Source organism: Vicia villosa, linkage group LG6, assembly GCF_029867415.1.
Source record: "Vicia villosa cultivar HV-30 ecotype Madison, WI linkage group LG6, Vvil1.0, whole genome shotgun sequence".
Lineage (NCBI taxonomy): Eukaryota > Viridiplantae > Streptophyta > Magnoliopsida > Fabales > Fabaceae > Vicia > Vicia villosa.
The window spans coordinates 128,232,743-128,245,359 of record NC_081185.1 but is presented as its reverse complement, the minus strand read 5'-3'; the positions used below and the strand labels follow the sequence as shown (position 1 = coordinate 128,245,359).

The following is a 12,617-nucleotide window of genomic DNA, read 5'->3' as shown; positions in this document are numbered from 1 at the left end:
AAATGAAGTCTTTAAAATTTTTCTCCTATCACTTTGTTTGAATATGGGAGCATTTCCAAAACAAATGAATGTAGAAACATAAATGAAGCAATTCATGTATTATTAATATTCCCTTTCTAATATCTCTTTTGTGGCTTGTGTAGTTTATTTGGATGGAAGACTATAGGAGTGTACTTAAATAAATGAGGAAACAAAGTTTTGAAATTGGCAAAAACAGCTAAGTTTCATGTTGATGTTCTAAGTGAAGATTTATTGAAAGAATCTCCTTGTTATCCTCATCTTCATTTTTTGTTCCTTCTGAAAAACTAGTGAAATTTATGGTTAGAACAATTATAACAGTGAGGAACAATACCAATGTCTATGAAGATTTCAAAGAAACTACTGTGAAATACTGGATGCTCTAATTGATAGAACTGGGAGAAATGTTCTTGAACTTTTTATCACTGATTTTGATTTTGATTATGGATTAAATTTAAATATATCATTATTAGTTAAATTGAATTAATTGTTCCTTTGCATTATTGAGTGATCCAGCTGACCTCACTTTGCCACTGCTGAGGAATTCTAGCCACCCTAATCCACTGCATCACATTGCTCCAAATATGTTTCACGAGTTCACAGTTAAACAACAAGTGGTCGAGAGTCTCCTCTTCCGGACAAAAGCAACATTTAGTATCTATGTCCACTCCAAACTTCTTCAATCTTGTTTTTGTATCCAATCTCTGGTGACATGTAAGCCAAAGACAGAATAGAGCATACGACCTAGCAATGTTGCCCTCCAGGATGATGTTCCAGTCCACATTTAGACTCTGCTCCATCAAACCTGTGTACACTTCTCCCATTTTAAACTTGTTCACCATCATGCTTTTGTCCCATCTGATCTGAATCTCAGTAATATCATGTCTGACTTTAAGAACTCATTTACTTATCCAAGAAGCATTATTGGTTGCAGCCATGTTCATCAAGTCTTGTCTTTTGATAAAATAGATATGCATCCATTTCACCCAAAGACAATCAGTTTTCTTCTTTAGCTCCCATAGAAGTTTCATCATAGTAATTTTGTTTCAGCTGTCAAAGTCTATCATATTTAAATCTTCTTTGACACGAGGCTTACATATTGTTTTCCATGCTACTGGGCTTTTTTTGCTAGGAGTAGTGCCACCAGTCCATATAAAGGTCCTACAAGCTGACTGAATTTTCTGCAGCACAGTTTTAGGTATAGGGAAACATTGTAGCCAATAATTGGCTTAGAAAAACTCACAGCTTTAACTAGTTGCACCCTACCTGCTTGACTGAGAAGTCTGGAGCTCCAGTGCCGTAACTTGTGAAGAATTCTTTCAATAAGGGGAAGATAGTGAGCCACTGAGAGTTTTTTACAAGTTAAAGGTACACCAAGGTACCTAAAGGGAAGAGTTCCTTCCCTAAAACCAGTCTCATTTAGGATTAGCTATTTTGTTTCCTCTTCTATAGCTCCCATATACACATGACATTTCATGGGATTCACACTGAGCCCTATAGAATCAAAAAACACTTGCAGAGTATGATACATCATTCTAACAAATCCTATGTCTCCTCTAGCAAAGAGGAGAATATCATCAACAAAGGTAAGATGGTGAGAGCTAGCTTCTCACACTTGGAGTGGTGATTAAAGTTAGGGTCCAGCTGCATTTGGTACAAAAATCTGCTCATGTATTCCATTACTATAACAAAAAGGTAAGGTGATATGGGATCACCTTGCCTTATGTCCCTTTCAGCTTTCATCAATTTAGAATGATCTCCATTCATCAATTTATATCAATGAAGCAATTGCATATTTGTTTGAGCAAAAAAGACAAATAATAAGGCTGAATGAGTTAATTAGATTGTTGAATTCATATTGACTCAAATTTTGAAGTATTTGGAGCAGTTCATTTTCCTTGCAATTATGTGGTTTTGACAAATTTATATGCTAATTTATCTATTTTTTTATTGTAGAGGGCATAGTAGCGATTGAGAAAAATAACAGGTTGTCATTCAAGATAAGTCAACATAAACCATAGCATACATAAGCCCTATCCTTAGTAGCAAATGGAATTTTAATTGAGACTAAGTAATAAGCAAATATAGCTAACAATATGCATTCTTTCTAAGCAAATTATATGTTAACATGTGACAATAGAAAATGTTTTGCCATATAACTACCAGAAAGTACATATATGAGTTTCCTATTTTTGTTAAAACAATTTGAGTTTTATTGTTAATAAAAATCCAGTAATATTGTTTTTTATTTGTTTATTATTCTCTTTTGGTTAAAATTTATTTATTGTTGTTTCTCTTTTGAAGTCATATAAACTATTAAAAGTCACAAATAAACACTACAAACAAACATTAATTTGTCAGGTGATTAGCACCCCGCAAATGCAAATATCACCCTGCAACTTAACAATTGCGGGGTGGACAAAACACCTCGCAAGGAAACGCACTTCGTTGCCAGGTGGTTTTCACTTCGCAATTTTGCCAGGTGAAAAGCACCCCGCAAGTCCTTTACTAGAATTACACGGAAAACAGAGCAGAGAATACAGGAGTGCAGGGTGGTTCAGAGTAGAGCAGAAAAAGATTAAAACTTGCGGGGTGAAAATCACCTGGCAAACAGTAAATAAGCTAATAAAAAAAAATAATATATTTACATTATTCTAAATATTAAATTATTAATATTTAAAATAATATAAATATAATAAATCATAATAATATTATAATATCATAACTATAATAAATATATTAAAAATAGTAATAAATGTTTTTTTTTGAATTAAAAGAGACTTTTATTAATTCAAAAAGCAAGGAATACAAGGCGATCACTTGGATCCAGCCCAAAAAAAGACAAAACTAACCAAGGATTCTTATAACATTAATCTAGCTATGTAATCTCTTAGCTTGAAATTGTTCCAGGCTCTATAGACTATAGTGTTTATAATTTTCTCATCAATGTTGGTATTATGCACATTCTTCCCAAAACTAATATCATTCCTATGCTGCCAGGATTCGTAAATAGTAATAAATGTTAGTAATACAATATTTATGTTTAGCTTAATAATAGAGGGTAATAATATTTTGTTTCCTAAAATATAATATTTAATTATTTAACATATAATAAAACAAATATTCTGTTTTAACAAATAATAATATTTTATTTTTTTATAATAATAAAATATTCTGTTTTATAAAATAAATAAAAGGGATAATTGACATTTATCCCCTGCCATTAGGGCGAGTTTTAGTTTTCTCCCCTATTAATTATTTTTTTTGGATTACCCTGTATTTTTAGGGTACCCCTAAGCGTGTAAAAAATAGTGAAAACCCAGGGGGTAAATCAAAAAAACAAGTTCACAGGGGGTCCTAGGCAGTAAATCATATAACTTTTCATATTTCAAGGGGGTAATCCAAAAAAAATAATTAATAGGGGGAAAAACCAAAACACGCCCTAATGGCAGGGAGTAACAGTTATTTATCCCTAAATTGAATAATGTATAAGAGTAATATGCTAATATTTATAGTGTAAAGTAAGTAAACTGAATAATGTTATAAACTTACTTTGTTAGGTAGGGGAAGATAAAGGACACGTCGTTCGGGGGGCGAGTATAAAGTAAGTAATTCTACCTTTGAAATGTCACTGTATAAAACAATGTATAAACATATTTTCATCCTCAATTATATTCTCTCTCACTCTCTTCCTCTCCACACTCAATTACTCTATTTTGATTGACGTTGTGGTTTCAAATTCTAACCGTTTGTTGTTACCTATTCCCCGTCATGAAAGAAGTCTAGAGGAACTATTTTTGCATTGCAGCTGCATTCTGGATAGTTTGTTGGGAGAGTTAAATCTTCAATATATTGCTTATATGTAATTGAACTATTTGTTTTATTAGCTTAATTATCATTGAAAAAGTGAGTATCAGAGTGCATTCTTATTTATAGCTTTAGTATTATCTTTATCATGGAAATGTTGTAATAACAAATTTTATTTAAGACCGAAGGTTATGTCGATTATAAAATTAACTTGAAATGTAAATTCTCATTTCCTCATTAGACAGAGACTGACTGGACTATTATTTTTTCCTTTCAATACTAAGATTATGTTTATAATAATAAGAATAATAATAATAATAATAATAATAATAATAATAATAATAATAATAATAATTATAATAATAATAATAATAATAATAATAATAATAATAATAATAATAATAATAATAATAATAATAATAATAATAATAATAATAAAAAATTGGAATCTCTGACCTGATTGATAGCTACAACTACAAGTAATTGGACTAGTTTTATCAATTCAATTCCATGAAAAATTAAAAAGCAAGTTAGAGAGGTATCGTTTTGAAATGTTTTCAGAACATAGTCATCAAATTAGCCTATAAGTAGCTTAGCTTCATAATATGGCTACAACAAGATAGCTACATGTATTGACAAAGTTCCTTTCTAAAGCATTAACACCAACACAATTGAACCGAAGTAAACACCAAGGTCTCATCACACTGTCTTTTGTTATAACAGGAATCTACTTTACAATTAATTGATTTGAAACCAGTGGGCTTCATCTTCTCAAGTTATACATTGTTTTACATCCTATTTGAATTAATCAATCAGATGAAAAAAATTGATGACATGATTTTTTTTTAACCAAAAAGGAAACTATATGTGTCCATCCCTTCAAATTAAATCAGAGAAAAATATATGATTGACATGCAAATTATGTAAATTGTGATGATTGAAGTGATTGATTGTTCATGAAATAAGAAGTTTGTAAATAAAAGAACTTAATTCTTCATCACGGCAACCGCAGTCATTAAATGTAATACTAGTAACATTATGATTCCTAATTTATTAATGTAATTTCATCAAAAGCCAAACATAAGTAATATTTAGTTACTAGTAGTAACTAATTCTTGGACTGATAACTGAGTTTGCTTGATTCCAACCTCTCTACGATTTTAGATTAATTATTTAATTAATTATTGACATATTTAACTATTAATAAATTATATTATGATCAATTATTATAAAAGATTAATTATTGATGAATTATTTGAATGATTTTTATGTCCAAAAAAATCGTGATAGATTGAACCATTCAATTAAATTTAATGAAAGATCGTTTTCCTAAATTGTTTAATTATTTGGTTAAATATGTTTTTGGTCCTTCTAAATATTTAAATTTTTTGTTTTTAGTCCTCAAAATATTTTCTTTAAAGAATGGTCATCCTAAAATTTTTAATTTTAACTTTGTCTCTTTTGCAGTTTAGCAACGATTTTTACAACTTAACGACAAAATTAGCCGACTATTAACATACCCTAAAAATCCTAAATAATAACAAAGATAATAATTCTTTTATACTGACTTTCGCCGACCACAATTTCACCAATCCTATAAAATACAGTTTTTTTAATTCTTTAATATAAGGATACGTTATAATTTGTATCTTTTCTTTAAATTAACTTCTTCAGTTATTGTTATTAATAAAGTAATTTTTTTTCTTCATATATTTTGATGTTTGATTGAATACCCCATATTTTATATAGACAAAGTTCATTTAAATTATTATAAATATATTTTAAAACAAGTTAATATTAAAAAACAATACGACAATGAATATTGGGATGATACTACATATTCAACCAAACGATCATCATGTAGTGGTGTCAGTTCTTTCATTTATGTTTATGTAAAAGTTTCTAAACTTAGAGAGAAAGTTAGAGTCATTGAGAGCTCATGGATGAGTCTGAAGATAAAGTAATTAATTTTGTGTTGTTTCTCAATAGATTAATTAAGTCTCTGAGACTGAAATCACTTATATATCTTATTTTTGTCCCTGCTTCATTTTATTGGTATTTTCTTGCTATTATGGTGTGTTGACATAGGTTTTTAGGACCACTTAAAAATATTAACATTAGAATTAAGAAAGCAAATAAAAGTGCTACAAATAAGTAGATTATTTTTCTCTTTTCTCCTAATTCTTCTCTTTTTTCTTCTTCTCCGTCGTCTTCTTCTTTTTGGTGGAAAGATTTTCTTTCGATTGGTGGTGTTGAGGGGGAGGACCCTTTTTCCGCCCATTGTGTGTTTAAATTGGGGAATGGGTTTTCAACTCCGTTTTGGGAGGCTAAATGGAGGAATGACAAGAGCTTGAAAGAGGAGTACCCGAAATTATTTTCTCTCTCGTCTTTGAAAAATGTTTCCGTGGCGTGTATGGGAGGTTGGAATAATGGCAATTGGGAATGGGGATATTGTGGCATTTTGGATAATCAATTATCTAGTATTTACTTGAGATCGAAGTGGGATTTTTTCCGGAATTCTTTGGTGGGGCACGGTCCTTCTTTGGTAGGAAAGGATGAAGTTGGTTGGAAGTTTTCGGGGGACGGTATATTTTCCGTGGCTTCTTGCTATAGGTTCTTTGTAAGTAAGCGTCTTCCTTTTGGACCGTTTGAGAAGTTTAATGAGGTGCTATTGATTATTTGGAAGTTGGAAGTTGGAAGTGCCGTTCAAAATCAAAGCTTTTGGATGGAGATTTTTTGTGAATAGACTCCCTTTTAAGGATTTACTTTTGGTTAGAGGTATAGTGTTGGCTCCGGATAATTTAAGAGAATTTCTTTAGCCACCTCCCTATGGGGGTCACCCCCAGCGAAAATCCCAAAATACCCCTGCTTCGGAAATGAACTTCCGAAGCGCTTTTTTTTATAAAAAAATTTCCATAATTCGGAAGTGCATCTCCGAAAACACCTCATGGGGGGTGTTTTCGGAGATGAACTTCCGAAAACATGTCTTCGGAGATGAACTTCCGAAAACACCTCATGGGGGGTGAATTCGGAAGTTAATTTCCGAATTATGCAGAAACTGTGTTTTTTTTTATGTTTTTTCTTAAACAGTCTCGCATTTTAATTAAACGCAAACGCCAAATAAAATAAGCGACATATAAACAGAAAATACTAATACGATAAATAAAATCCAAATAATATATACAAGCCGAACCAAATAGTAAATAGTGTGCGCAAGATACAATCTGAAAACAAAAACTAAATAAACCCGACCACTACTGGGTGTGCCTAACCCTCTCACCCTGAGCCCTCCTCTGCCGCCTGTACCCCGCCGCACGGCCCGCATCATTGACGATCGTCTCCATCACGGCGACTGCATCTGGACCGCCCTGAAGAACGACACCCCGATCCAAGGCGTCCCGCCCAAGCATCGCTATCCGCTGGCAGATCGGCAGGAGATCAATGGCGTGGTCATCCTCGGCCTGCTGGTTCTCTAGGATCTCCTCATGTGCTGGCCTAGGAGCGCCGGGAACGTCGGATCTCAGTAGAGGATGGGACACCCGGTAGAACCATGTAACGTACCCCTCCTCACTGTGTCAGTCCTGTGTGACCCGAGTGAGACGGTACTCCTGCGGTACCACATGATGCTGCCAGTCCTCCCATATGGCAGTGAGCTGCACTCGGGTCACTGTGTCGGGAGCTGCCTCAAAGGGTGACCTGGGTATCCGCTGCACGAATCCGAACTAACGCATGCACCGCTCAGGGAGATACCGGACCATGATGCCGGTCCCGCATGCCAACCAGCCTGAATATAGAGCAATGTCGTCAAAGGGGACAATCTGGGCGTAGTCGGCGAACGGCCTCCAGGTGACGTCGTCGTGCATCGTGCGGTCCAAGTACAAACGGTATGGTCCCACCGCATCGTTCCCCCTCTGGAGAGCGTATCTGGCGGCCCTGGGCATGGCGTCAACGTACGCAGGATCGATGTGGAAGCCGTGGATGCGGGAGAAGTAGGAGATGATCCAGCTCTGAAACACAAACACGATAATGTATTAAAAATAAATACGAAACATAAATAAATAAATAAATACGATAATGTGTTAAAATAAAACGTACCGTAAGTAGTGTGCAGGATCCGAACAACTGCCTCGTCCTCCAGTTGGAGGCCTCATTCAGCTTCTGGTAGAGGTATGCCAGAGTAGCTGCCCCCCAGTTCCACTGGTGAATGGTATCCAGGTCCATGAAGTAGCGGAGGTAGGTCACGTCGACGTACCTGGCACTCTTGTCCACAAAGCATGCAGCGCCTACCACATGCATGTACCAGCACCGGAGAGCGCATCCGCGGTGATACTCTGTGAATAGCTCGTTACCCACACCCTCAGCCTCGGCAACCGCGTCCAGATGGTGGTCAAAATAAGTGCTCAGTGTGGTGAACCGGACATGAGGCCCAGAAGTCGTGACGCACTCAAAGTGAGCAACCTCGTGCTCCATGCCCAAGTAGAGCGTCATCCACTCATTGGCCTCCACCCTCTGGATCTTGGAGTGGGTCAACAGCGGCCCTCTAATCGGCAGGTGGAGAAAACACTGCACGTCATGCAAAGTGATCGTCATCTCCCCAACCGGCAAGTGGAAAGAGGACGTCTCCTTTTGCCAGCGCTCCACAAATGCCCCCTGTATGCCGGTGCTGATGGTGGTGTACCCCGTCATGCAGAGCCCGCTGAGCCCTGAACCTCGCACATGGTCGTTAAACCACTCAGTTGCTGGTTTAAACAGACTGAAAATCTTGCGGGCGTGGTTCACCATTTTCAGCGGCTCTCTCTCCTGTTACAAAAAAAAACAAATAAGCGACATATATTAAATAAGCGACAAATAAACGGTTAAATTATAAAAAATGGTGACAAATAAACGGTTAAATTAAAAAAAATACCTCTCCCTCCCAGATCCGCCGAGCGACGTGATCGTGGTAGTGAATCAGCACGGAAGTGTCAAAGGGCCCTCCCGGATAGCCGTCCTCCTGCTCATCTTCCTCCCCGGCTGGAGGGTCAACATCCGGTACCCCCTCCGGCTCGTGGTAAGTCACTACCGCCACCTCCTCCTCCTCCTCCTCCTCTCGCTGGCGGGAAGAAGATGCCCGAGCCAGCCAACTCCTAGATCCTGAACCAGATGTACCCTCTCCCTCGCCCACGGGAACTCGCACACGGCGTCCCCGACCATGCCCCGTCCCTGGGTCGACGCCAGCTGCGCCGCCGCCCGCTCGCGTCTAGCCGACGCAGTCTGGATCTCCCTACCCTGTCTTATGCGTGCTGGTTGGTTGCCTGACATGTTCCTGTAAACAATTGAAATCGATTAATATGCGAGACAAAAGAAGAAACAGAAATAATTGAAATTCTGATACAGTTCGGAAGTTCATTTCCGAAAACTGGGATGGAGGTGTTTTCGGAAATGAACTTCCGAAACACCCCTGCGCAGAGCTTCTCTGCAACCTCCAATGGCAGACCCAAAAACCAAACATCAAACTTATGTCTACACATTCTAAACATCCTAAATATCAGTATAAACCTAACCTAATACTTTTTTTGCTATTTGTAAACACCCTAATATACATTTTAATCATAGATCTTAAAATCAAAATGCTTACCGATTGAATGGATTGGAGGACTTTTGAATGTAATAGAGCAAGTAGATGGAGCCTTTGAGGTAGCTTGGAACTGGTTTGCACAAAAATCTCTTGGGGTGTGAGTTTGGAAGAAGATTAGGGTAAATGATTAAGGGGAGGGGGCTGTTTTGCTTAATCTGCAAAATGCGCAGTATTTCGGAAATGAACTTCCGAAATGCTGTTTTCGGAAGTGCATTTCCGAAATAAGTCAAATTTTTTTTAAAAAAAAGGCGCTTTCGGAGATGCGTCTCCGAAAACACCTTTTTCTTGCATTTCAGAAATGCATTTCCGAAGTCAGGGGTATTCTGGGTTTTTCACCAGAGGTGGACTAGAAGGTAAGGAGGTGGCCAAAGAAATTCTCTAATTTAAAATGTGTTTTTTGCGGTACCGATCCGAAAAATCGGGAACACTCTTTTTTGAATTGTAAAGCGGTGGAGGTGGTGTGGAGGGATATTTCGTGTTGGATTGGGAAGCCTTGGAAGGTTATGGAAGAAGAGTGCAAAATGTGTTTCATGGATTGGTATGCTTTTTGTAAAAAGAAAAAAGTTAAAGCGGGTAAATTAGGTGTTGTGTGGTTAGCTACAATGTGGATTCTTTGGATTAGTAGGAACGGGATATGTTTCCGTAATGAAGTTTGGGATGTGAATAATACGTTATGGAAGATTAAATCTTTGATTTGGAAATGGTCGTTTATTGGAGAAATTACCTACCCCATTTGTAGCTTTTACGAGTTTAACAAGGATCCGTTGTTATTCCTCTCGTAATTCTAAATGGTTTGTAATTTCTTTTTGGCAGGGCTTTCCCGTTTATGTGTAATCAGATATTGAGAACATTTAGTTCTCCGTTTTAATGAAATATTGCTTAAAAAAAAAAAAAATAGATTATTTTTAAGTGGAAAAAAATTCTAAACATTCGTCGCTTGAGATTTGGTTGGAATTCAACGTCAACTTTTATTGGATAATGTTTGTGACCAAAAACAAAAACACTAACGACAAATTTATCATCAAAAGAACTAACGACAAACAAACATAAAAAAAACAACTAGGTAGCTTCACAAACGAAGGGTGAGATCAAGATTGACATGGTCAGAAGGTTGAGTAGGAAGAGCAGCAGCACTGCGATAGATTATAGAAGCGCCAGCAGCATGGAGGTCAACTTCAAGCAAGTAGGGTTTGGGTTTGGGCTTGGTCTTGGGCCTGAGGTCGGTGATTATGAGAGAAGAAGAGTGAAAATAGAGTGGTTTGGTTGATGTTCTAGCAGCAGCTCTCTCGAGTTTGTGTGCGTTTTGATGGCCACCAAGAGCTTGAGAAGAGAAGAACTTGCGATGGCAGAAGTGGCATTGAAAACTGCGGGTTGAGTAATGTTTTTTGAAATTGTAGATGGATGCAGGCTCTGCCATTTTTTTTTTACAGCATTCACCACTAATTTGAATGATGAGCAAAGTAGAGTAAGGTCTTGTACATATAATGAGGCTACGTGGGAATTGGCTTTTATTTTATGTGTTTATCTCATTGGTATAGAGAGTAGAGCTAGGAACACACTATATAGAGTGTAGTGTATAGTAGCATTATTTTTTAACACTTTTTATTGTATACATTTCAGCACTTTTTATTGATTGAAAATTCATGTTTCTCTATCCCAAAAAGTTGGATAAGATTATTATTTTTTAATACATAATTTATACTTTTGATTCATTAACATATGTGTTTGCGAAGATTTGGATTCATGTAGTTACATATGGATTTGGGCAGAACAAAGTCGTCTGATTATGAATGTATGGGTTTATATTGGTAACAAAAAATGTCCTAAAAAGTGTTTTATTTTTTATCACGGTTGAAATATTGACTGAGATGAAAAGTTGATTAGTTCTGAATTCGAATTTCAACAACATTATTTGAACTTTATAATTGGCGTGTTGTAGGACTTTTTTCCACGATTGAAATATTAACTAAGGTGAAAAGTTACACATTGTACCACGATTGAAATATAAGGTGAAAAGTTATACATTGTACCACGGTTCTTCCATTATCCAAGAGAATAGGTGTTAAGGATAAGTTTTAATCACGGTTCTTAATTTCAATTTTAGAAAAATGTATTGTATCTTCTGTCACTTTTATTGTGGTCTTGGCTATTGACCTGAACGAAATTTATATTAAATCATAAACATTTATTTTATTTCTTAATATAGGTATATTTTAAAAATATAAACTTTTATTGAGGGAATTCAAAAAATAAAATGGTTAGAAACATCAAGTCGTATTGAGGGAACTCTACTTGCAAACGTAAAGTTGTGTTGACTCAACAAATTTTGATGTTTTCTTTTCAAATTCTTATGATTAACCTTAAGAAATTCAAAAGGGACACTACTATAGCATATATATTTCGTAGCATATTATTACCACGACCTATAAATCAACCGAAGTCATAAATCATATCTAGGCGACTTAATTTCTTATTTATTTAATAAAACACTTTTCACCACAATCAAAACTATAAACCGTGGTGATAGATTAAGGAATACAAGTTTTGAGTCCCACCATTAGCAAGTTTTTCAAGACAAAAAGTGTGTCTCCCCTTAATTTGTATATTTATATTTAAATTAAAACACTTTTCACCACAATTATTTCTACCAACCGTAGTAAAATATGACGTTCATTTTTTCAATTTTAATTTAGTTTTCACAAACTCACAGATAGTTTAGTTTTCACAATAACATATTTTAGTTTTTATAGACACGGTTTTTATGATCTTAGATACACTTTGTGTGCAATATTTTCATTCATTTTTCCTATACCTTAAAAATTTTAACATTAAAGATCAATGTTAAGATTCAAACATATTGCTTACTTGTTAAAGTGAATCTTAACATTAAACTTTAAACCATATTTTTCAATATATACTGCAGCAGACACAAGACATCATCTAGTGCATAAGACATCTTACCACGTGGAAGGTGAAATGATGACATCGTCGTGTGCCATCTATCTACAAACGCAGACAACATACCAGGGTTAGCCGTAACATAGTCGATCTTGCACAAGTCTCTCATCCCAGTCCAGCAGAAAAATAAAACATCCTAAAATAACTGCTCATTAGGCAGCTACATGCTAATAATCTTTCAGCCATGATTGATGTATTTTAGAGCATCACAGTCCAA

At 35.7% G+C, this 12,617-nt stretch overlaps 1 protein-coding gene across 1 annotated transcript; it reads right to left on the bottom strand.

The window, feature by feature from the left end:
* Positions 1-10,511: 10,511 nt before the first annotated feature.
* Positions 10,512-10,859, bottom strand: LOC131614641 (zinc finger protein 2-like). The gene has a single exon (XM_058886200.1). The coding sequence runs from the start codon at positions 10,857-10,859 to the stop codon at positions 10,512-10,514; it is 348 nt and encodes a 115-aa protein (XP_058742183.1).
* Between the last annotated feature and the right edge of the window lie 1,758 nt (positions 10,860-12,617).